General features: G+C 33.4%; 1 protein-coding gene across 1 annotated transcript; it reads left to right on the top strand.

The window, feature by feature from the left end:
• Positions 1-2166: 2166 nt before the first annotated feature.
• On the top strand, positions 2167-22439 carry LOC149415411 (uncharacterized). Its single transcript, XM_089642360.1, has 5 exons — positions 2167-2266; positions 8174-8268; positions 12817-12978; positions 20102-20255; positions 21958-22439. Exons 2-5 carry the CDS (start codon positions 8185-8187, stop codon positions 22032-22034), a joined length of 477 nt encoding a protein of 158 aa, XP_089498486.1. The 5' UTR covers positions 2167-2266; positions 8174-8184; the 3' UTR covers positions 22035-22439.
• The last annotated feature ends 5451 nt before the right edge of the window (positions 22440-27890 follow it).

Raw genomic sequence — 27890 nt, 5'->3', positions numbered from 1 at the left:
AAACTTACGTACCTATACATTTCATCATTATTTTTGTCACTTATCCTAATAATTTATCTCCTCACTTCATATAAATGTGTAAGATGGTATTAGGTAAAGATATTGTCTCAATTTATTTTCTATTTGTACCTAATAACATGAAATGGACTCGTCAATTCAACGAAAACTTATTGGTATAAAATATTTTAATTTATTTAAAATATCTTCAAATGAAAAACATAAATGTAAGAAGTGAATACGCACTGAATGTAACTAACTAACTAACTAACCATCACGCCGTTTACCCGCAGGGGTAGGCAGAGAGGACGGACCGCCAAACAACTCGGTCTTGGCACACACTCCTTGCCTCATTCACATTCATACATCGTCTCATACATACTCTTCTATTGTTCTGACTCTTGACATGGCCCGACACAAGTATCTGATTCACTTGGTCGTGCCATGTCTTCCTCGGGCGTCCCCGACTTCTGCTACCATTCACATTTGCATCGTATATTCTCCTTACACTCCTTTCTTCGCTCATTCGCTCTACATGCCCAAACCATCTAAGCGTCCCTTTCTTGATCTTACTCATTACGCTTACATCAGCCTTACACTCTTTGCGGATATCCACATTCCTCACACGATCATACATGGTTTTACCACACATACGCCTCAGGGATCTCATTTCAACAGCATTCAATCTACTTTCATCCTTTCTTTGCCAGTTCCATGCCTCACTTCCATACATCAGGGTAGGTACCAGCACTCCATTGTGGACTGCTAACTTCGCTTCTTTGAATGTACCTACACGAAATCGAAATGTTTTAAAAATAAATCATGGAAGATTCTTAACTGACACTCTATTATAAACTCATTAGGCCTGCAGACCCGTTTTTAACGGGAAAACTAATAATTTGACTAGATTTTTAAGGAATTAACAAAATAATAATCAAATCACCGTTCCCCAATCACCTATCGCTGCATATATATTATATCAAATATTTTTCAATGTCATTATTTATTTTGTGGTTTCGATAGCCAAAATAAAAATATATATAAAAATCGGGTTTGATTTTATTTCAACATTTCAGCCAGTATTTAAATGTTATAGTAGCGGAAAAATAATGCATGCTGTTTTTTTCTTATCATAGAAAATCACAGCAACTAAATCATGCTGTGCAGTAAATGGCGTGCTGTCGTCACCTTTTTAACAGGAATTTTAATATAGCGCAGTTTGGTGTCATTTCATTTCAAGTGCGCAATAAAGTTTTCTTTGCCTTTTTATCGCCCTTGAAGTAATAGTAAAGTAACCAACATTTATCATAAATATTTTTTGCAAATGTGTGGTGATTAATTCTACTTACCTGCCCCTGTGGAGAAAATGTTTGAATGTTTGTCAGTTAATTATTTTATTTAACATTATGAAAAGGAAAAATCAGAGTTATGTGGTTAAAATTTTAAGCGTATTTAAGAAATCAATTAACAAGGGAAAATTCCTACATCTATTTAATATTACTTAAAACTGTAATTAATTCATTCATAACTACCTACCCCATTATGTTTTCAGAATTTTATTCAAATCTGCTTCATTATATATTGTGGTTTGCTACGTTTGGTGAGCAGGGGTGCCCAGGTTCATGGGGTGAGGCTGTTCGGGTCTTGGCGACAGATGCGTCTGCCCACCAACTGGATCGGTAGAGACTGGTTGAGGGAGACCTTATGAACTCTCCAGCAGGACTTTCAGAACCATCGCCTTGCACCGCAGTGGGAGGGATAGATTCATACATCTGTCACTCCTGGACACACTGACCCCCAGATTCCTACCCAACCCTCATCCCAGAACTTCCTACCCTTCTTTTCCTAAAAATATCCGCCACACAGCATCCCTAAAGATGATACAGGCTCCTGTGTGGATATAATTTTATAACAAATAAACTCGCAAAAAGGTGAATACCAATATAATTCATACACCTATTGATTGCTAAGTGCCATGTATAATGAAAACCTAGACCGTCAGCAACTTTGCACAGCACATCAGAACCACTTTGTCAAAAGAATCAGATATGTTTAAAGGCTGGAACTAGTCACTCAGCAGTGTTTTTGATATTTTCAATTTATTTTGTGCGCCTTAATATACTTCCGTGCTTGTTTGGCCGGCCATGGGTTTGCCCGAAAGATTTTAGCTTTTGTCAGTTTTAAACATATATCGGTAGTGTGAAGAGTGTGTGCGGTGCCCTAAGAGAATTTTAAATTCGGATCTATAAAGCAAGTTTCATACTAAACAGTGAGTACTTACATTGAATAAATTATGCTATTTTTTTAAATATATTGGGCGTGCCTATTGAAGAATGGTACCATAGATATAGACAACAATAGATAATTATGCTATTGTTAAACTCTCATATCAAGGTTTTTTTTTGTTCAAAACAGGAGCGCTTGGTAATTGTGGTATTATTTATTATTACAATAATATGTTGACATCAAAATATTTTTGAACACCTTAATGAATTAATTTATCGTGAGTTTAAATGAATAAATAATATTATATATTTTTTCATTAATAAAACTTTTGTATATACAATTCTAGTTTTATAATTCGATATCTACTTTTCCATAAGATGGTTTTGCTAGTGGTTAGAAAGGGAGTGCACATAAAAGCAAAAAAAATAACATTTTAACGATATGTATTGTGCAATTTTCTGAAGTAGTGTACATTTTTTGTGTTCGAGTTAAGAATTTAAAAAAAATGTATTCGTTTACTGTGTATAATAAATATATTTATTTGATTAGCTGCATAGCTATTTCACTATCAACCTTTACCTACCTTTTATGTTTTTATGATAAAATTTATTATATTTCTTTATCAACAAACAAATACCTGACAAGTGCTAAGATGACTAAAAACATACTATTTTCTCCATTTTCGTATTTAATTCTACCGTTCTGTTCTGTATTTATTTATTTAGATGGAATTTATAAATGATCCAAACATACTTATTTTTAAAGTTTTTGTGTGAACACCAATCTATTTATATATATATATATTTTTATTAGGTACACATAATTTCACTTGAAACATTGTTGTCCCAGACAATAACAATGATGTCATGAAATGTTATTTCGTAAACAAAACATTCTCTACATGTTTGTTGACATTCCCCAAACATATCAAAATTATCTGGACCGGTTTAATTTATATTAGCTGGAAATCGTCGTGAAACCAAATATGTCTTTGAGTAAATGTAAAATGGGTCAGTAAATATGAAATGAGAGCAATCTGTCTGTCTCCAAATAAATGCTTCTAAAAATGAGTTTTTAATCGATTCCGTTTAATTTGGTGTCGACTTGGAGGGGACATTGACCAATGATATGCATTTCGTTTGACAGGGCGCTGAGGAAACGTTTCGACTATGTTCTTCTGAATTTGTTAATAATAAAAAAATAGACAGAGCCTATGAACTCAAATTAAATTATACAGCGCCCTTGAAGTGATTTTTGAAAAAAAATCAAATAAATTATCCCAATAATATTATTATTATTACTTTACCTGCGTAGGATGATTAAAATTATTTTTTTTATATTTGTTTATATGTAGCAGATACTTTGAGACCTGAAATTATAATTTAAAATAAAACATCACTATTATTTGTTTATACTCATGCCGACCGGGTTTCGCAACAAGTTTCGGTGACTACAAAACAGTGGAACATAAATAGTTTTAACTTTATTGCTTTTCGTATTTTGTATGACTTTAATTTGTTTATTTATGTATAAACACTTACAACATATCCAGATAGGCATAATTTAGCCAGAACACGAACGGATATGTTATATATGAACTAAATTATAGCATTTAGATGACTAATATACATTACGTATTGCAAACATGTTACTGTCATCATTATTATTAATATTATTATATAGTCCTTCCTATTCTTTTGCTATTTGGAAGACTTTGCTGTATCATCGAAAATTGTAAGGCACATTTGATTAAATGCATGGAATAATATTAGACGCATCAATGGTATCCTGATAAACTTTTAGTAAAATTCCACTGTTTTTTCACAAAATCGGAACACGTGTTGATGAAAAATCTAAAATTTTAGCATTTCGTCATTATATTTTATTAAGACGAACGCAGGTGCATGAACACGTGTTCCGATACCATTAGGAATTATCTAAAAGTTTTTCAGGAAGCGGCCTGCAGTCTTGTGTTTGCCGAATAACCAATAATTTTAAGTGATTTACTTTCTAAAACTCTTTTTTTTTCGTGTGTATATGCGTTTACAATTCAGTAGGTAGTGATTTATAATTTATTTGTCAAAAGTTAACGTTTTTTTCACTCCTTCATAATAATACGTGTCTCTTCAAGACCCGCATTAATAAACTCCATTCTACAGCTTCTACCTTAACCCGTCTCATAACGCTGCCTCACTGGGTGGGGACATAGTTTCGCTGCCTTTAGACTGTACAGACAGGGGGGCTCTTGTGAGGTAAAAAAAACTTTTATATAATCACCTGGTACGTTGATGTCTCAAACTCTCCAGTACGCATAATTGTGTAAATAAAACGTGTACGTTTTATATACGTAAAACGAACCACTCTCAGGGAAATTTAATTTAACAATGTGTACATTTGGCTAGATTACGTTCTAAGTAAATATATATTTTTATGTAGGGGTTATGAGTTGATATTGTAGCAAAACACAAAGTATTGTGGTCGGATACCAGTAAATATTCGATTGGTAGATGTTTTATCTATTTAATATTCTTATTACTTCATTCTTTTAAGAAAGGCCTACAAATACCAAACTGGATTGAATCACCGATACAATATTGTATTTGTATGCCTTTCTTGAAATAATAGACTTTTTACACGGACAAAACTATTTATTCCTTTCCATATTACGTATGTGCGGTAGAGGTGGGTCCTGTGAGTATTTTTCGTACATTTCCCCACATTTTCCTACTAAAAATATCTGTTAAAAACACCTATCAAAATACCCATTAAAAGTATCTATTAAAAATACCCATCAAAATTACCATTAAAAGTACCTATTATAAATACCCATCAAAAGTACCCATTAAAAGTACCTATTAAAAATACCTGTAAGTAATAAATACTTAGTCCCACTATAAAATACTTGTGAGTATTTTGGAACCAGGTATTTTGGAGATTTGTCACAGTTGAGTAGCGCCCTTTGTGGCAGCTGGACGCGTCATGCCGTCTCCAACCGCTTTGTGTTTTTTTAGTATTTTCAAGGGAAACGAGGCAACATCCCTTTGAAGTTATTTTAAAAATCAGTGAATCAACATTTTAAATTAACTTACCAATTAGTAATCAGAACTTAATAGTAATGTGACTAGAGTGCAGTGTTTCAAAAATGAATAATCGAAAATTGTGCTAAAAATATTCTAAATTCGCTGAAGTTGAACTTGGGACGAGAATCGGTAACTGTAGGTACGCCAGATGTTTTCAATGTTATTCTTGGAAACTCTGAAAGCCCTAACAAGTGCCCAAGGTGATTTATTATCCCGTCCGCCGCCTATTATTTCGGAACAATGCACCACTAACATAATCACCAGAAACAAGTGTACAAGGAAATGGACTTTCCGAACGTCACAGCGGTGCTGCCAAGGTTTGTTATCTATGTGAGGATACTGTGACAACGCTTAATTAGCAGCAGACACATACCTGGACGGATGACGAACCTCGTGCTGGCACTGTTGGTGGCGCGGTGCACTCTTTCGCTGCAGTAGCTGGTCCATTTTCCTCACCACCTGGGATTCTTGCTGCAGAGTCTCCATCCTCTACCTTCGTCGAATGTCACAGCGGTGCTGCCAAGGTCTGGAATCCATGAGAGGACATTGTGTCAGCGCTCTATTAGCAGCAGACACATACCTGGAAGGATGACGAACCTCGTGCTGGCACTGTTGGTGGACGCGGTGGACTCTCTCGCTGCAGCAGCTGGTCCAGTTTCCTCACCACCTAGGATTCTTGCAGCCGATTCTACATCTCCGTGTCACCTGTTTCTGTACTTCATTTTATTTAACTTAATTTCAATTTCAATTTGTAATATTTATAGATTTTTTTTGTAATATCTGCATTAACTGTACAGCGCCCCTGAGGTGATATTTCGCAAAAGCGGCGCTATAAAAATCATCCAATAAATAAATAAGTACAAAGTATCGCATGAAAATACCCGGTACTTTTACTGGGTACGATAAATACGCCTCAACAAATAATTTGTCTATTGTAAAGCAATACCTTGCAAAAAGAGTATTTTAATAAAATAATTTAATTAACGCCATCTATGAACGAGTAATACCGACTTTACGTTTAACCTTAACGATCTCGCTCGCTCGTCCAGTCGATTTAATTGCCGTGGTGTTGTCAATTACCTCTAGTGCTGGGTCAACCGTAATCGCTGTGGAATTCATAGTTTTCTGAAGTAGTATTGTTTGCCAGGAGATGACCAATGTTATTAAGATCACACTAAAATGATTGCCGGCATTGAAATTTAAAATTAAAAGTAATACAGTACAAAACACATTCCTCTACTCTACAATTGCCGAGGTGCCAATGCTTTGATAATACCTCTCCTAACACCCTTATCTTGAGATTATTTTTCATAAAAGCTGTAGGTACATGTACATACTTATGTAATTAGAATTCTGTCGGCCATGTGTTTTCTATGATCATATAAATATGTGCCCTTCCCATGGGTCATGTTCATTGTAATTTTTATTATTTTTACGAACATCTGGGACCTTCGATTTATTTACTTCTGGTTAACTGTTGTGAATGTTGACATCACCTTTTCTTGTGAATACGATTATTTTTAGATTATTTATTTATTATGCGGTATATATTTACTACTTAACATTCAGATTCAGAAATTTATTACATTTGTTATTTAGCAAATTTTCAATTCTGAACTAACATATCAGTTCATTTAAAATTTGTCCGAATTTATTTATTATTTGATGTTGCGTCAAAGATAGAGTATAAATATACGTATGAATCATTTCCTTCCACTCCATTGAAAGACGATAGATTAAGAAAGTTCTGCTGGATAGGTCAAAAGGTTTCCCTCAACCAATGTCTCCCGATCGGACCTGCCACGCAGTAGGTAAGCTAGACAAACCTCACCTCATGATACCGGGCATCCCTGCTAAGTCATCCAACGTTGCGAACCACTAGGGGCGACCAATGAAAGAGGTGTCGGTTATTCAATAAATGATTCTCCGGGCGACTGTACCCCCTACCAATATCAAGTAGAAAATGCTGCATCACTGGTACATTTCCTTTACCGTTCAATCCTATGATGTAATTGCTATATGTATGGTATAATTTTACATACTACAGAGTTCATTTAACATACTTTTACAAAGTAGCTGTAGCTTAGTACGATCTGAAGTGGTTCAATGAGATCATGGGTGTAGCGTCCTTCAAGGCTATCTCTCTCCGCGTCATCTCCAGTCTCGTCCTTGCCTGACTTCAGATGGTTCGAGTGGTCTTAAAGTACTCATTTACCAACTAAGTAATAACCACTTATTAAGCTGCTAGTACACATTGGCCCAACATTTACTGCCAACTTAAAGTAGTACATTTAAGAGAAGGGCCACGGCTGAGGTAGATTTTTGTTCTATAGGTTGGATTATCAACTATCCAAGTCAGAGGTCTCCAAATTTTTTTGTCCTGTAGAGCTATGTTTTCTCGAAATCATCTTGGATTCTAATAAATTCTATTAATAAAGGGCCACGGCTGAGGTAAATTTTTGTCCCATAGGTTGGAAGGATCAACCATCCAAGTCAGAGGTCTCCAAATTTTTTTGTCCTGTAGAGCTATGTTTTCTCGAAATCATCTTGGATTCTAATAAATTCTATTAATAAAGGGCCACGGCTGAGGTAAATTTTTGTCCCATAGGTTGGAAGGATCAACCATCTAAGTCAGAGGTCGCCAAAGTTTTTTGTCCTGTACACCTATGTTTTCTCGAAATCATCTAGGATTCTAATTAAATAATGTAGGTTTCCAAAAAATGGTGTGAACTGTCGGCTGTCTAAATGTAATGGTGATATTTTATCTGTATTCATGCGTTCCATGAATTGTTGTCATCACAATGTTACTTCGGTACTTTATTTGTTATTTTTATTTGTTATTTAATTTATTTGTTATTTTTCTTCCCCAGAATCAGCAAAGATGGCGAAACTCCCCGTAGTGAAACAATGTTGTTGCGGCTGCTCGCTGGAGGTTGGCTCCAAGATCATCGCCTGGCTGCAAATCGTAATGCATAATCCTTATTTTATTATGTAGTTGTGAATGATGAATACTTGGAGCAATTGGATAATTTTGTGTATTGGGAAATATGTTTACGAGAAATGAGAAGGCTGGTAAAGATATTTTAAAAAGGGTAAATGCAGGTAACTCCATGAATGAAGGACTGAGCGAATTTGGTGATAGCAAAAATTGTCCAAAGAAGCGAAGCTAGCTGTCCACAAGGTACCTACCCTGATGTATGACAGTGAGGCATGGGACTGGTAGACGAAGGATGAAAGTAGACTGAATGCTTTGTAAATGAGATCCCTGAGGAGTATGTGTGGTAAAATCATGTATGATTGTGTGTGAAATGTTGAAATCCGAAAAAAATGCAAGGCTGACGTAAGCGTAATGTTATGAGTAAGATTAAGAAAGGGACGCTCAGATGGTTTGCGTATGTAGATCGAATGAACGAAGAAAAGTAATTTATGACGCAACTGTGAATGGCAGAAGAAGTCGGGGACGCTCGAGGAAGATGTGGAACGATTAATTGAACCAGATTCTTGAGTCCAGCTGTGTAAAGAGTCAAAATAATAGAAGAGTATGCATGAAGGTGAATGGGGCAAGGAGTGGGTGCCAAGACCGAGTTGTTTGGCGGTTTATCCTATCTGCCTACCCCTGAGGGAAAGCGCCGTGATGGTTAGTTAGTTACCAGTACAACACCAGGGTGGCCACAGACCTGGAAAACCGGGAAAACCGGGAATTATCAGGGAATTTTACCGAACCGGGAATTATCAGGGAAATGTCAGGGAATTTTAAAATATTCTTAAAATATCAGGGAATTCCAAAAATAAAACGAAATTCGTTATTTACGATTTGTGAAGTCCCAAAGTTGTGTTTTATTACTTTTACTTGCGGCGTGTGTAACAAAAGATATGCCGACAAAGACAAACTAGATAAGTAGGTATTTTTTTATTATTATTTTCGTAAATAGCCCTTGCAACAGAATCATGTCGTAAACCACCCGCCTTGGTTTTTACCCTATACTATGAAGGTGCGAAATCTGTAAAGAAAAAGCTAGCAAAGTTACAACAAAGTGTCAAAAGGGTCGGACACCCAGTACGGTCGTAATAAAATTTAAAAATCATCATTATCAACATTTTTACAAAGTGTCAATACAGTAGAACCTCGTTAATTCGAAATCCACGGGACATCAAAAATCAAATTTCGAATTAACGAATTCCCACGTAATTCGAATTTTTATGAAAAAAAAAAAAAATACGCCGAAAATCGATTTTCTCGGCCGCCTCTTCAAATCCGGGTGGTATTTTAGTTGTAAATTCGTATTAATACCGATTATTTCTTTATTTTCGCGGCCGATTACCGTAGCGGCGGGCCCTTTAAATTCAGATATTCGCAATAAATTCGTAAAAATGCTATATTTTTACGCGTAAATCGAGATTTCGCTGCCGATTTCGGTCGCGGCCTACCCTTTAAATTGAGATATTCGTAAAAATACGATATATTTCCGCGTTAAACGAGAATTCGCGGCCGTATTCCGTCGCTGCCGGCTCTTAAAATTCAGATTAGAAAAAAATTCGCAAAAATACGATATATTTCCGTGTAAATCGAGAATGCGCGGCCGATTTCCGTCGAATACGATATATTTCCGTGTAAATCGAGAATGCGCGGCCGATTTCCGTCGCGGCCGACCCTTTAAATTAAGATATTTGATGTAAATTCATAAAAATATGAAATATTTCCGCGTAAATCGAATTTTATCGGCAGTTTTTCGTCGCGGCCGGCCTTTTAAGTTCTGATATTTGAAGTAAATTCGTAAAAATATGTCATATTTCGGCGAGAATCGAAATTTTTCGGCCGATTTCCGTCGCGCCGTATTTTTTAACTCGGATATTCGAATTAAAGTTAGTAAAAATACGATATATTTCCGCGTAAATTGAAATTTCGCGTCCGATTTCCGTCGCGGCGGGCCCTTTAAAATTCAGATATTCGAAATAAATTCGTAAATATACGATATATTTACGCGTAAATCGAAATTTCGCGGCCGAGTTTCGTCGCGGCCGACCCTTTAAATACAGATATTTGGTGTAAACTCGTAAAACTACGACATATATCCGCGTAAAACGTATTTTCTCGGCCCTTCAAACTCGGATATTCGAAATAAATTTGAAAAAATACAACATTCCAGTGTTAATCGATTCAGATTTACAAAATAATAATACTAATTAGGACGATGTATAACCACGTAAAAATACATTTTTTGGCGTTTTACCGCCACGGCTGACTTTTAGATTAAGATTTACGAAATATTATGAACAAATTTTCGTGCGCGGACAAATAAAATTTCGAATTAACGAATTTCGAATTAAAAAAAATTTTGCATGAAAAAATTTTTCTGCGGAAATTTTTTTGGCGAAAATTTCGAATTACGCGTTTTTTCGAATTATCGGGGTTCTACTGTACTTACTTTTGTTTATTTGTCTATTTTTGTCTGGTCTTTTCATTTGTACACAAATTGTCTTCAGGCGAAATATCATAGATTTGTAATAAGTGTATTTTGTTTTGAATAGATCATTGTGGTGCAAGGAAATAATAAATGCTTTAGATGACGGAATTCCCTTTATTTATGTATCTGTTCTAATTTTCTGGAGTAGATGAAAATCGTGTTTCAAAAATAAAATTTTGAACGATATGTCCTTATACCAAATAAAACATATCAGGGAAAAATATAGAAACTGCCCTGGAAAACCTGGAATTATCAGGGAATTTTGAAATCCGTTTTTTGTGGCCACCCTGAACAAACACTTTCAAGGCTTTCCCGCTTGACGTTTATATTCAAAAGCTTTGAAATCAAACATCCAATCATTCACGACGATGGACGGCCTCCAATATTGCAAATGGTTTCCTATCGGCAGAGTAAACAAAACTGAACGTAGAGTAACCGTACGCGGTGGGAAAGTAAGCGGCGATGTTTGTTATGTTTTACTACTGGGTTAACAGATACCGATTATTAACATTTTTATATAACTGGTACTTATTATGTAAACTATATGTAAGAGAACAGAAATGAATAAATAAAATGAATGAATAAATATATTTATTTTTCGGAATAACTTTATTGAGTAAAACCTCAAATTGTAATATTCAATTATTGAAGACAATATTAGCGATTTCTAAACGAAAATCTGAAACAGAAAAATCAGAAAAGGATACGGTCACATCTAGGACCAGTGTCCAGGACTAGTGTCCCGGAAAGACAAGGGTCCTGGGTCCTAGATGTGACCGTATCCTTTTCTGATTTTTCTGTTATTTATAAAAATCAGAAAAGGATACGGTCACATCTAGGACCAGTGTCCAGGACTAGTGTCCCGGAAAGACAAGGGTCCTGGGTCCTAGATGTGACCGTATCCTTTTCTGATTTTTCTGTTTCAGATTTTCGTTTAGAAATCGCTAATATTGTCTTCAATAATTAAACAAATATATAATAAGACATCGCGTTTGGGTCCCACCCGGCGGATTATGTTCAATTTCTCAGCTGGCTAAGTCCTCCATAATAATAATAATAATATTTGACAATTTTTATAGCGCCGTTTTTGTGAGTTATCAACTCAGGGGCGCTTGCACAACACAAGCAACATTTTTATCTTACTGTGGTGGTAGTAGGAGATTTTCAAATATTGTCAGGTTATTCGTAACCCGGGAATGTTTGTCTTTTTTTTAAATAAATAAAAAATAAAAATATACGCATTGTGAAACTTATAAAAATGTTTGAGTTATGAACCGTAAGAAGTTTTTGTGTTTGTTTGAAATGCTTTATTATCAATTTAATTAATAAACAAACATAAAATTAATAAAATTTACCCCAAGTGACTCTATATTATGGTCAACAGCAATATTATAATTTTAACCTGTTGTGTTATCGAGAGCTTATCGGCTGCCATCTGGGTGGTAATTTGATTAGATCTCTAGCTTCGGACCCAAACATCGTGGGCTTAAATCGCGGCGAGGGCAAATAAAGGTTAAACCAATTTTTATTAAAACATTATAATATTAGCCATTGCATAGTATTTATTATGTTGCAGGAGTCAAGATACACTCAGTATCTCTTTCTTGGATCAACGTATAATTTATGATGCTATGCAGTAAAGTTACATACGAATGATAGCAATGTGTCAATGCTAAACGTTGCTCTGAGAGTGAAAGTACCCAATCGCTTGGAGAAAAAATATATTGAAATGGAATTTAAATAATATTGGCTTTCGCGATAAACGGCTATGTATCGCTGCAAGGGTTGCTTAGACCCTCCGTAATACGAGCATGTCAATCAATATGGAGAGAATACTCCACTGTCGCCCTGGTGAAAGACCACCATTCTAAATCGAAACATTGTTTAAAATGGCTTTAACTGTGTTTGGTTATCAGATATGAATGGCGAGGAGATAGACTCCAGACAGCGGAGAGTAGTTGTGACCCCTGTGCGGTATTCACATTTAAATGCAATCGAATCCAAGTAACAAGGCGCCATCTCTTAATCTATATAATGTGACTTTGCAGGTTGGGGGTGCACTCATACTAATCTCTGGCATCGTTTCGGCAGTGGGAGGAGGCGATGGTAGCCCTGAGCACCCCGGCGGACGCGGTGGACCCGTCTCCCAAATCCTCAGCGGAATCCTGAGCACCATATTTGGAGTCGTTCTGCTGATGGGCATCCAGAGGGTAAGAGACTCTTGTCAAATATTGATAACTGTGATGCAAGTTGGAGCTACGGAACATAGGTGGCTCTAGTATATATAGATCATAGAGGTCATAGAGTTTGGAATAACTGGGCTAGGGCTGCGTCCTTTTCTTACGCGCCACGTTCCTTATTTACAGCCTACGTGCTCTATTGTCAGCGTACATCATTTAAAAGCTAGGAATATTCCTAGTAGGCTCAGAAAATATAGGTATATGAAAATATTTTGTAAAAGGTAATTGTAAAAATTGTTTTTTTCTCTTTATTATTTAATTGCAAGGAATTTAATGCTCTCGTTGGAAAATTCAGTACAAACTGTTGTTTAAGGAACTAAACGAAAAAAATAGTCTTATTTTACTTAGAGGTTAGTCGTCAGATTCATTACTCTATTCGACCCTGGAAGTATTTCTACTGACATATAACTAAACTTTTATTATACCCAAGTTTTGAAGCTGTTAAAATGTATGTTTTTTTTTAAGATAATCTCTATTCAGCTAAGTTGAAATGTAATCATATTTTTGAAATTCCCTTATTAGAAATGTATTGCAAAATATACTCTCAAAAAATATGAAAAACACGAATAATTTTTTATGCATAGCACAAATAGGTTTTTTATGCATAGCACAAAGGATAATAAATTATTATTTAATAAAAAATATATGAAATAATTTGTTATCTTTTATAAACATTAGTTTACCATTAAAAAATAATAATAATTGACAAATCAAAACATTTCACCAACAAATATAGATATAATGTGTCTCGACGCCATCTAGTGGGAAATTTGGCACTAACAAAGCCTTTCCTACATTATAAAGTTCGATGTTTACAGGAAAAAATATAATAAACAGTAATTGTTGATTGAAGTACCAGTAATTATTTGGCGTGTTGGAAATAAGCCGACGTAGTTTAGTAGTCTCAGAGCACCTGACCGGATATCAGAAGATGCGGGTTCAATTCCCGTCGGCGGCTTTTATTTTTACTCGGGAGATATTTTCATATTTCAAGAGAATAATTATTGCTTATACATAATACGAATACTTCTATTGCTAATGATGGTGCTGAAGACGATTAGGTCATAGTTACCACAAATATATCATGACCAATCAGTTTGTCACGGAAGTTTCATATCACAGCAATTTGATAACAACTGCCACAAAGACGCATTACACACACGTAGTCATATTTTGCATAACACGAAAAAAAAAAAAAAAAAAAAAAAAAAAAAAACACGAGGGTGTTAAGGGACGCACTTGACTTACTACAAGTGATTCCTTACATTATTTTGAATAAAAAATGTAAATGAAATTTTAGTCTCCGGTGACTTTTGTATCGTAGCTGACTAGTCGTCGAAAATTGGCATTAACAATTCAGGACTGTCAGCGATTCAATGATACTGATAAATGAGAAATAATATTTTTTAATAAAATAATACATATGTTAATTGACCCTATAAGATATCAAGGAGACATGCATCATTGTGTTTGAGGTATGCTATTATAGCCTTCTTATAACTTTATTCCGTGCAGTTGAATAATAATAATAATAATTGGATGACTTGTATAGCGCCGTTTTTGTGCAAAATCACCTCAAGAGCGCTGTACAAACTTATAATACATTTACACAGTGTTATTACTTAACTATTTATGGAGAAAATATACAGTACAATACTTACCTCAAAGGTCACTTGAGATTAACACTTAATTAACATTATCTAATTGTTTATTGGCGAAATTTAGATACAGGATTTAGGACTTAATTGAAAAATTGAATATAACTGGACTTTCTCTTAGGAATGGTATATTTAATCTAAGGGTACGACAGCTTCAACATCAAGTTTAAAGTAAGTCAAGTACGTTCCTTAAGGTTTTAAGGAACGTATTTGACTTACTATACAGGGTGCTATGAAATATATATTCTTCACTAAAAATTAATTTACCACCGGAATAGATGCGTTCACCATGATTAGGGATAAGTATTTGTTAAGCTGCGTATAGACATAAGGAAAAACGCGCGAGCCGAGCCACAAATTATGGGAAAGGAACGAAGCAACCGTAAGCGACATTTAGCGCCATTTGCGTTTGCTTCGTTCCTTTCCCTCTTGGTTCTGCTCAGCATTTCGGCTCGCATGTTTATACTCACCCTTACGTGCAAGTATCAACTTGTTAATGTAAAAGAATAAAAAAATATAAAAAAATTATGCAAAAACTATATAGACTCGTTATCGATGACAGCGCATTGTCAAACACGGTTCCATGATAACTCAACACAGTAACAATTCAACACACTTTTAAAAAGTGATATACAGTCATTAGAAACAATGATTTTTTTTCTAACCTAACCTAACCTACTTAACCCAGTCAATAAAATTTTTGTTTCATCACTTTCCATGACTTTATATAACTTTTTAAAGATGTGATGATTTATCATTGTGATGATTTATCCGGTCACCGTCAAACACGTATACACACGCGGACATATACACACTTCAGTGAAATCGGATGATATTACTGCAATTAATATACGAAATAATCGTCGGTCCCACCCAATCGGAATTTGGCGAGGTTGATACAGTTGTCGAAGATTGCAGTTCCTAGGTAGGAAGTTTTAATCCTCAGTCAAATCAAAAAATATTGTTACATTTTTAAATACACTTAATAAGGTAGGTATAAAACCTTTTTTTACGTGTGGATTTTTATCAATATTTTCAGTATAAAACAAAACAAACATGCAAATTCCCACATACAATTAAGTAAAAAAAACGACAGATAACAAATATAAAATGATGGCCGCATAAAAAAGCATCTTGTAAAATGTCCGTAACCGTGGTTTCTCTTTGTTATCTAAGCACGCAAAGTAATTGGCTAACTGAAATTTAAATTTAATCTAAAGAGAAATGTTGCAATAACACGAAAATATCTGAATAGCTCCAGACTATTTGACCATTGAGTGATTAACTAATCCAATACCCATTATGTAATGTATGTTGATCGGAGATCTTTGTGCGTTGTGTACGAACCAACAGGTGTAAGTTCTAGGTACCTAACCTAACTACTGCTAATAGCTCCAACGTAACCTCTCCCTATTTCTCACGAACAACGCATGTTACAGACAGTTATTTTACAAAGGAGTTTATGTGTAGGATAAGTTCATGTTATAGTCGAGGACACACTGACACACCCCTATTTGGATTTTTTCCGACACTCCCTAAGCACATAAACCACGTTTAACGCGACGTTTCGTTCACTTTTATTGATTGGCTAGCCGGCTTTATGTCAGGTTCCTAGCAATTATCGACCTTTGACTATTTACTTCAGATATCTTATAGTGTTAGTTAACATATATGTATTATTTTATTGAAAATTATTATTTCTTATCCATAAGTATCATTGATTCGCTGACAGCCCTGAATTGTAAATGCCAAGTTGCGATGCTTATTCACCTATTCCAAGTACAGTTAATTTTGTGAGTAACAATAAACTCACTACGAAACAATTCGAGAACAATTTAAAGCTTTGCCATTCCTTTTCTCTGTCCAGGGTTTCTTAGGTCCATGGTGGTTAATTTATTTATTTATTAAGATATACACAGTACAATAAGATACTTTTCGTTATTACATAGTTGTAGTACCTATTACGTATGTCCATAAAATATCATTACGTAATTTCGCCAACCGGAATATTTATGCTTCCAATTTTTAATAAATTGGAAGCAAAAATATTCAGGTTGGTTTGTTTATTTATTTATTTATTTATTTATTTATTTATTCGAGACACAAACAGGATATTTATAAAAACATTAATAATGGATTACAAAATAAAAAAGTACAATTATAAATATCCCTAGACTAATGTGTCTGCAGCAATCACATTTGCACATTCACATAAGCAAACATGTAAAATAATGACAGTATTTAAATACAAAACTTAAAACTTAATTACAAAGATTGAAGCACATAATAAGTAGAAAAATTTAAAGAGTACATATTAAAAAAAAATTCTAAACCACTAAACATTTTATTTATTTATTTATTTTTCTTTTTTTTTAAGTACAGAAATCGTGGAGATATTTCTTGAAACACGTTATATTATTTGCAAAAATATCTATGACAGTGTGTATTTTAGCAAGATCATTGTATGATCGAGACATTCTAGACATAGGATTAAAATATCCAGTGTTATTGGCAAAAATTTCGGTCCAAAATATGTTCATATTTCTAGTGTATTTGGGCCTGGCGTAAAAATTGATTTGATTGACTAAGTTACTATTAACACGATTATTCACAATTTTGTAAAGCATTAAGAGGTCAAACTAGTTAAAACTTGTTAAAACTAGTTTTAAAATAGCTAGTGAATGACACGGACGTGTTGAAACCGGTCGCTAAATTAATAAAATTTATACGTAACAAATGTACATTGGAATAATAAAACTCATTAAAAACAAAAATTAATTATATTTGCCTGTAATCCTTCATAGAATGCGTTTTGTTTAGCATTTTTTTTTCTTTCGCACTGTGTGCAATGCATCTCATTTGGTGCAATATATATGTATATGACTTTATAAATAGTTTTACTGAACTCTTACTTTGTATTAAACCCCGATGTAAGAAAACAATTTTTCCTTTTAACTTTTCATGATTCGACATGACTATTGACTGTGTTCGATTTATTTCATTTAAACGCCCATAGGGCTTTTACATACAATGCAATTATTTTTTTTTCATTTCAATAAAAATAAAGAGTTTACATTATATATAAAAAATATACAGATTACATAAAATAAAAGATTAAACAATGAGTAGGTTAACAAAATATGGGTAACATGAAACATAAGAGTTTACAAAACGTAGGTAACATGGAATTTAAGTAAGTGAAATAAAAATAGATAATCTGCCAATATCCTCCAAATCAATTGAATAAAAAAGTGTAAAATTGTTGTTCAAATTAGCCTATGAACTATGTAACTTTAATTAACAATCTCTATTATGCAAGATTAGGATAAGAATCGACAAAATGTCTAATAGAAAAACATTTATATCAAATGTAAACATTCCATTAAACTGAGATTAAATTTTGACACGGATTTTATTCGAATTTAGTAACGTAGTGCCTGCGGCACATGGTTTGGCGAGTATAATGTGTATATTAAACTACCGAGTTGTTGATACGACTCTTGCGCCACTGTTTTGCTGCAGTCAGTTATATCTGAACCTCGACAGAAATAATTGTTTACATCTCTTGTAGATTTTCAATAAAATTCCAAGATATCTGGAGCGATGCCAACTGGAGTTTACAATACGAGCAGGAACAAGTTACAACCCGCATTCGGCCTCATTTAAAAGCAATCTAGGGAAAGACATGAACTAACAAATAATGTAGATATATCTACACCTCGTCAAGAGATAAGATGATGTAGGTAGGTAATACTAAAAGATGTTGATGTTTGTATGAATAAATGAAAAACATTTATTTACCAATTCATACATACAGCTTGACACATTTAACTATGCGGTCGGCCAAAGGGGAAGCAATGAATTAACGATTTTTTTCGAACTCTTATTTTTTTACGTATTCACGAAATCTGCACTAATGACGTCAGTGATATCACCGACCGGAAAGTTATGTTTACAAATATTCTGTTAATTTCATACAGTTTGCAGATGTACCTTATGATCGAACCTATTCTAACCTAACATCTATTGAATCGTCTCAATGTGCTATTGATTAACCTACTAGTGGTCAATGTGAGTAGGAGCCTAACACCTACTGAATCGTCTCAATGTGCTATTGATTAACCTACCAGTGGTCAATGTCAGTGGGAGCCTAACACCTACTGAATCGTCTCAATGTGCTATTGATTAACCTACCAGTGAATGCCAGTGGGAACCTAACACCTATTGAATCGTTTCAATGTGCCATTGATTAACCTACCAGTGAATGTCAGTGGGAACCTAACACCTACTGAATCGTCTCAATGTGCTATTGATTAACCTACCAGTGAATGTCAGTGGGAACCTAACACCTACTGAATCGTCTCAATGTGCTATTGATTAACCTACCAGTGAATGTCAGTGGGAACCTAACACCTACTGAATCGTCTCAATGTGCTATTGATTAACCTACCAGTGAATGTCAGTGGGAACCTAACACCTATTGAATCGTCTCAATGTGCCATTGATTAACCTACCAGTGGTCAATGTCAGTGGGAGCCTAACACCTACTGAATTGTCGCAATACGCTAAAGATTGACGATTAATTCATTACATAACTTCAGTTAATTTCATTTCAATCACTTAAAATATTTGTACTTGGATATATTCTACAATTCTCTATAGATCCAGATAACCCAAAACATGTGTAAATGTAATTATGTTTGTTGTAAGTCTCTATAACTTTAAGGTACATTTGTAAATATGCGTGACATTTTAAGTTACTAGTTATAATTCTTAGTCGGAAGTCACTAATTTAATTAGAATTCTTAGTTGTAAGCCAATTATATTAATTTTAAATGAAAATAAAACAATTACTTTGTTTATAACCACGAAAATTTATTTATTTATATGCTTTGACCGACCGATTTCGTTTATCATCTTCAGAGAACAAAATTAAAGTTTAATTTTGTAACAGTTTAATTTTGTACCATGAAGTTACTTTTGATAAGCGAAACCGGTCGGTAATAGCAAATTAAATAAATATATAAATTTGGTTATAAACAAATTGATGGTTTTATTTTCATTAATATGTCAAACCACAAGGTACAACACAGTTTTCTACCAAAAAATAATATTATCATATATTTATTTGTACAGCGCCATTGAGGTGATTTTTCACAAATATTATTACTTTAAAAAAATACAGGGGTTTTTGTTCGAGTGTAGTTTTTTCAAAATCAATCGAAGTAACATAATAACATAATAATTATTGTATGTATTCATCTTCGTCTCCTTCAATTGTGCTTACTATTTTATTATGGCTTAAATTCTCCTTTGTTCTAATGCTTTCTGTTTCTTTATTGATATCCCTATCTTAATCTCTGTTAATCCTTCTGTTTTCTTAATATCTGTTAATCCTTATCTGTTTTACTAAAGCAGTTTGTTTTAATTTTCAGAAACGTCCTGACTACATCAACGCTTGGGTTATCATCAACCTGATTGGAATTGTTCTGTACATCATCGGAGCCGTTGTTTCTGCAATCTCCCTTATGGCGGCGGGAGGCATCCTTGCTGGAGTGATAGTCATAATCATCTGTGCCATTCAGATCGGTAAGTACAATACATAATTGTTTAATGTTACCAGATAAAATCCAACAACGGATGGATTATTAACTCATTCCCTACCTTTTTATACCTTTATCGGAATGAGTCATTCTTTTCACATAGTTCCGAATCTCAAGATCAAAAAAACTATTGTTTTTTGATTTCACGCAAACTTGCAATTCATTCTTCGTTCATTTCCTTGTATCTTATTGTAATCAAACCCGAGCCATTATTTTGGAAATCAACTTAGTATATTTGGTGATCATCTGGCTTGTAATCACACAGACCATAAGGGAATATTTTAATTCCCTATGAAAAAAATGGATTGATTATTAAATTCACTCTCAGGAGAAGTAACAACTTATAAACCAGCCACCAAAATACATAAAAACAGAAGACTCACCAAAAAATAGCACTCGCATTGAGTTTAGCTCCTTGATCTTCAAATTCGGCAGCAGACGGCAAATCGGCACAATAATATTTTGCATTCGCACTATGAGATTATAATGTGTCAATCAGCTCTCAAGAGAGTAGAATTTTTAATAATGATGAATTAGCACATTGTGATTCCAAACGTACTGCCACATTATTGTAACAATTTTTTTTAATCCTTTTGTCTTAAATCCACCAGAGTGGTGCCCTTTTTTGTCAAATGATATAATTCGGAAGAATCCATCTGATTAATGCAAAGATGACTATAATTCATTATCACTCACCTGCAGAGCAAAATCTAAACAAAACTGACCAGAGATGTCTCTTCTGTCCACTATTTTTTAATTTTTAATTTTAAATCTACTGCTTATCCAATATTGATACCTGTACCAAAATAACAAAACAGCCACAAACAATGAGGAAAGAAAAATTAGCCAAAATAAGCCAAGTCGATCCGAATCATTAAGCTGTCCTCGACTAATTCTCCACACCAGGGATCAAATTCTTGTAAAAATTAACTAATATTAAATCAAAGATCTAACTTATAAATGGCAAAACATATTGAAAATTTAGTTTGCTACACAACTTATTAATTTTGATATCTAACTCACTAAATACATTACTCTTGACAGGCCAAGATGCCAAACAAAACGTCTGTAACCAATTGGGTCTTCCGACGACCCCACGATTTTTCTGTCTTATGGGCCTTTGAACAACAGAAATTCCAATTATTCAGTAATTTATGAATGGTAACTTATGTATTTGCGCAGGAATACATAAAATCCTAAAATGATATGTCAAGTATTTATTCTAATATAGGAAGCATAGTAATGTTGAAGGTTTTCCGACGACCCCACGATTTTTCTTTCTTTTGGGCCTTCGAACTATAGAAATTCCAATTATTCAGTAATTTATGAATGGTAACTTAAGTATTTGCGCAGGAATAGGTAAAGTACTGAAAAGATCAAGTATTTATTCTAATATGGAAAGGATAGTAATGTTGGGTACCACCTACTCCCCCACTTGGCTGCGGGATATTTAATACATACCACAATTCTGTCGGCACTCGAGCATGTAAATTAGATTAGAAATCATGAAAATTAACTAAAAATGTCTTTTTATAAGGGTTTACGAATAAAATTTTTGATTTTATGCAAATAGTTATGTTTTTAGATTGAATTTTAGAACTCGCAACACTTTTGCAAGAATTTTATCGCTGGTAGAGCCATTAAATAAATCGATTGGTTTATAAAATGTTGTTTTCTGTTTTTTTCAGCTCTGACCTTCTACTTCCTCGTGGTGGTGTCCAGCCATCGCAAAGAAATAGTCGCAGCAGGAAACATTGGAGTGTAAATATACAAATAAGATCAAGCTCTTTCGGGAGTGTGTCGTTTCTCGTTATTTTTAAGCCTCATATAAAACATGTTTGCTGGCGACAAATTGAATGTCCGCTATAAATGTATTTTTAATTTTATTTTATAGACATAAATAAATTTATTTTTTTATACACGGATAAGTTTAATTTTACATACATGGATTTGATTTTATAACTTAACTCGTATATTGAGCTTTGTTTGATTTAAATTGATATTTTTTAATATTAATGTTGTGTGCATATTTTTAATAAATTTATTAAGTCAACTTGTGTTACCGTTACAGTGTATAGAAGTGTCATTAATGGCAGTAATAACAAAATAATTATATAAATATTTTTTTATGACATGTTTTATTGACAAGATGTATTTTTTAAAAAATTATCGGTGTGGTGGACTATCGGTTTGGAGATATGAGACCATTGTTGAATTAATACTAATATAGAATTTCTAAATGGGGGAGCTGGATACAAAAAAAAATTAAACGCGCCAAATCTGTTATTGATTCCATTGCCTTTTTCATATCTACACACCTTCTTTATATGCAGTGTAAATATTACTTATAAAACGTAGATTTTACACAGACAGAGCAAGTTTATAAGTGAACATTATGTAGTATTTCAAAAAAAATTACAACCTGTTTTAAGCCTGTGACAGACCACGCTATATTTTCGTGGCTTAGCCTATTTCAGCATTACGCTCGCCATATATTCCCATTTGTAGTGTATGGGGAGCGATATGCTGAAATAGGCCTAGCCATTATGCGTATAGCGTAATGTGTCGCCTACCTTAATCAAAACTTCAATTTTCATTATAAGTTGTTGTTCCATCCAGCTGCTCAATCTACTTTTAAAATTGAACTTTTTTAATCCATGACTGTCAATAATTATAACTTTTATTTTTAATAACATATTTAGTAAATGCCTACAAATATTTTTTTGATAACTATTAAAATAAATTGACTTGATCTATACTACGAAAAAAAATAAATTAGAGATTCAGTCTAATCGGAATTTTTTATTGGAAAATAATATTTTTAAGGTGTAGCAGATTTTACACATACATGGTTAAACTTTTCCAGTTTTTTTTAAATTTCCAAACTTAACAGATAAATAATGTACTCGTATTATAAATTCGATGATGTAAACGTAAACCTAAATGATGCTTGATTTACACAAAAACCAAATTTAGTACATGCAGAATAAGCTTTCTTTATTTTTTAATTGTGTGCTTGTTGTACAACTATTTGCATTTATGTTACACCAAATAATATTAATAAAGCATAAAACTTTTTAATTATTTTTTACACACCTTCTTCCCATCCCCAACTCTCCGTTCCATCTTGCTTCAACAAGTGAATAGAACAAAGAGATTAGACCAATCTATAAATAAATTTTAAGATTTGATAATAAATCTTAAGATTTTTGGTAGTTTACAAATACCTCCCTTACTCTAATTTTCAAACTTATTTAACAAGATTGTCAATTTGCCTAACTTATTCAGTCTTATTTATAAAGATTATTTAATACCCCACTGCAGCCTTGGTATCTCTATGGTGAAGATGGCCGTATGCTGCTCGGGTTAAAATCTTTACTCATAATAATATTCACTCAAGATTTTTTTAGACCGGCATCACTTTATTCCAATCCTCAAAAACACGGTAATTTTCACATTTCGCGTTTAATTGCTGAATTCTTCTTACGTTTCTTCAGATTAAATTTGCGGTGTTATTGACCCATTCTGTTTTGAATTGTTTCTAAATCCTGCCAAAACGATTATGCGTTCCTTATTTCCTTTGGCAATTCGATATTTCGATTTAAAATGTATCTCTAATAGTGCTGCTAAGAGTTATTTATGATTTTTTAACTTTTTAATTGCGCGACCGATAGATAAATAAGACAATACCCTAAAATAAAACCAAAATCTTAACGACGTAAATGAAGCAGCCGTGCATAAAAATATGCGACGCGTGGCCCTGGTGTATTGGACACACCTGTGGTTGAATTTGCTCTATCAAATCTCTAAAATAAAGTGAGAATTTAATGACATAAGTGATGAAGTCGTGTAAAACAATATTCGGCTGGCGGCCCGGCGCAATGGACGGACCTACGCTCGACTTTTTGCACTAGAAGGCCTGGAAAATCAATCTTTCCGTGGGGTTCATTTTAATTATTTTTGATGAACGTATTACTAAAACCCCAAATGGTTTTAGAGGTATCCCCCAGGAAGTTACTAATATATAGTTTAAAAAAATAAAATCTTCTGCTTACCGCAAATTTTATAGATGAAAAACTTTTTATAAAATTTTCAATCCGTTTTATATAAAATATTGTAACGGTAAGGTCCTGTTTTTTATTAATCTCAAATATAAATATCTTAAATTTGTAGGGATTTCTCTACAAACATTTGAGAATTCAGTAATACCGTCATCAAAAATAATTAAAGACCAAACCTCCGTTATTAGAGTCTTATATCGCCTTAAAACGATCGTAATAAGTTTCCATGTCTGGGGGTCGGGCGGTTTAAAAATCTGTCAACTTCTAATACTGTCGTATTACGACCGGTACACGCAGTACGCATGCGCGTGATTATGAGTAAAATTTTCTACTAACCCGTTCTTATATTCTCTTATTTTCTATTACGAGTAAGACGGATTGTGTTAGGAACTTCCTACGTTCGTCGTAGTTCCTACCCAACATGTTTTTACCAAATAATGGTATTTTTTTGCAGTTCGCGACATTGTAAATAATCAAATGAAAATTTAAATGATTATTGATTTTTCTGATTTAGTAACTTCAGGTACAGTGTGTTTGTGTATTTGTTTTTTTAAAGATCTAAGATAAGAAAAATTGTTCACCATACCGTTTTTCATCTAAACACTGAACTTAAATTACTGACAACCAAAAAAACATATTTTATTTGACAAATTTAACAGCTCTCTCAATTTTTGTCGTTAACTATAATTTTTTTTCTCAAATTACGGTCAGTACCTTTGGTTTCTAAGGACTGGTTGTTTCACAGAATTTGAACTATTCATTAAATTTCAAAGTTAATTTTCAAATTCTGTTATTATTTCAGTTTTGTGTTACAACTTGCCAATAGTGATATAATAACAGAAATTTAATAGAACCTTCACAGAACTTGAAAATATTCTTGATACTAATTTAATGAATTCTTCGAATTCTGTGAAGAATCCCGTCCTGGTGTACATTTTAACTATTGTATGATTATCTTCCGTAGCTGTGTATTTTCATATTTCTAACTATGACGGTAAGAGGAAGGGGGACAACCATGAAACCGTGTGACCTGTTCCTAAAAGCGAACAAATTGACTCTACGTGTAATAGCTTTTTGTTCCCAAAACCGAACAAATTATCCTGAAGAGTTAAACAATTAACTCATGCTGCCTCCATCAAAGTCATACAAATAATTAGATAATAAGGGTGGAAATTTACATTATATAGTAAACCCAAAACCCGTTGAACCTACCTAAAGTTAGACATTTTAGTTTAGCCAACTAGTTCGAACCATTTCACTTACCTACATGAATCAAAATAGTAACAGAAAATTCACAAATAAAAAATTAATCAGTAAATGATATTTGTGAAGCTTATTATTATTGAACTATTTCATTTTTAAATTTAACTACAGGTCGCCTTCAACTTTGAAAATAATTAATTAATCAATAAATAGATTACAGTAAATTAGCCTACGTGTACATTAATCATAAATATTATTTAACCCTTAAATGCATACTGTTGCAAAACTGCAACATACCGTACAAACCACCTTTAACTCGTTGGTGTATACTTAATGCATGCCGTTTTAGAATTATCAAGTTCACGGTAATATATTTTATCGAGTGACATCACCTTTTTTTTCTTTCGCGAATGTCAAATGTCACTTTCTCTTTAACAAAGTGAAGATTCTCGAAAATTGTTTGGAGGTTAGAATTACAGTTTTGTTTTGCTGTTATTATTTTGATTTTCTTAGGTACGTAGATACAATAATATAATAATTATATGTAATAACTCGTATTTTTTCCGGTACACTTATTAGAATTTTTTTTAGGTTTTTTATTTTTTTTTCATACGTAAATTGTTCATATTAATTTCTATTAAATACATGGTGTGGTAAATCTGCAACAATTGTTTTTTTAATCAAATATCATTAAAAAATTACAAAAAACAAATTTCTTTGTATTTCCTTGCATATGCATGTAAATATATTTTTTTATCTACAAAATATATTTTTTTTCCAGAAAAATAAATAAATCATGCATTTAAGGTTAAATAACTTATTACTCATTTTCGTAAGATTATAATCACCAAGATTCTTAAGATCTGATGAGATGAGATAAGATAATATCAATGATAGATAGATTTTCATTTGAAATGCGAATAAAAAATATAGTTTGCCTTTAGTTTGGTATCGTTTTATAAACGATTAATCCTCTGGTTAGTAATATGCACGGATTAAATGGAAACAAGTATTTTTAGAACATATGACGAGCAAGTCGATGGAAGAATTAGACAGAAACGCTGCAGTAATCTAGCATTAAAATACTATCAATTTTATTAGGGATAGATTTATTGAAGCTTATAAATCTCTTTGTAATATTTAAATCATTGACGAAGATAATATCAAAAACTACTCTCGTTGAAAATATGAATCGGAGAGACATAGAAAATAAAAAAAGTGAACTATCGCAACTAGTTAATAATTTAATAAAATGTTAGTAATTCAAAGTGGAAGAATGAAATTGATACAAATGACGGAATGTAATGAGATGGTATTAGCTCAGCTGGTAGAGTGTCAGTCCCGGTAATTCTGGAGGACCTTGGTTCGATATCTGTCTTGGTGGTACCGGTTCGAGTCCCAATTGAGACTATTACCTTTTTATTTTCTGTGTCTGTCCTTTCTATAGTATATTTGAAAGATTTTTATAGCGCCGTTTCTGTAGAAAATCACCTCAAGGTTGCCGGGTTGCTTATATATCGTTTATAATATATTCGTTTATACTTTTGTATACATATAGCCTTACCATCATCTAGTCTGCAATGTAACTAAAAAAACTTATTCCATGTTTATGAGTACGTAGCTTGTTGATACTTACTATTCCCGTCGGCCATTTTATTATTGTTCCATTGCAGAGTCCGTAAACAAATACATTAATTAATTAAATAAAAAGAGAATGGCGTTGGTCGATGTGTTAAAAAAACGATTTTATTAATTTATAAGAGACGAGATATGATTTTGGATAAAGCAAACAGTTTATATGGTGCCTGTCTATATCAGTAGAGAAGCAATGTTCCCAACATACTGTACCTACAGGGTCCGAGGATAATTTAATAGTACACAACTGGTGATCCTGTACAAATCTTAAGTGCTCCTCTTAAAACTTGAAAATTTTCTTGAGTCTGACAGATTTTCTTATCTTAACAAACGGCAAATGCATTCTTTAGGGCACAGGCGTTAAGTAGGTATGCAGTCCTTGTTCTACCGGTATTACATCCTACGAGGAACTAGTCATTGATCATTTCGTGTAATACGTGTACACGGTTGAAATTTGTGACACAAGAATAAGTTGCTTCTCCGATTCGTTCTTGAGATCAACAGCCCTATCTTTCCTCCCTCCTACACTACATATATGTATGTGTGTTTCATGTATGAAGTTAATGTTTAAAAGAAGAGGTTTTAGTTCGTTAGGTAGCGTAATATTAACACTAATAATAATAACACTATAGAGTATTAAGTATGTGTGAAAAGATTATTTTAGGCAAAGTTTTGTTAGCCTTGTTAATCACCTTTGGGGAGAAATTTCCCAAAATTACCTC

Source organism: Hesperophylax consimilis, chromosome 18, assembly GCF_061612785.1.
Source record: "Hesperophylax consimilis isolate HC1 chromosome 18, BYU_Hcon_1.0, whole genome shotgun sequence".
NCBI lineage: Eukaryota > Metazoa > Arthropoda > Insecta > Trichoptera > Limnephilidae > Hesperophylax > Hesperophylax consimilis.
The sequence above is the reverse complement of the archived record's forward strand: the minus strand, read 5'-3'. Positions and strand labels throughout refer to the sequence as shown.

Bases quoted from the DNA above. Each gene is read 5' to 3' on its own strand.
- LOC149415411 (XM_089642360.1), top strand. From the start codon at position 8,185: ATGGCGAAACTCCCCGTAGTGAAACAATGTTGTTGCGGCTGCTCGCTG. The intron at 12,979-20,101 runs GTAAGAGACTCT...TTTAATTTTCAG, and splicing joins TGCTGATGGGCATCCAGAGG to AAACGTCCTGACTACATCAA. The intron at 20,256-21,957 runs GTAAGTACAATA...TGTTTTTTTCAG, and splicing joins CATCTGTGCCATTCAGATCG to CTCTGACCTTCTACTTCCTC.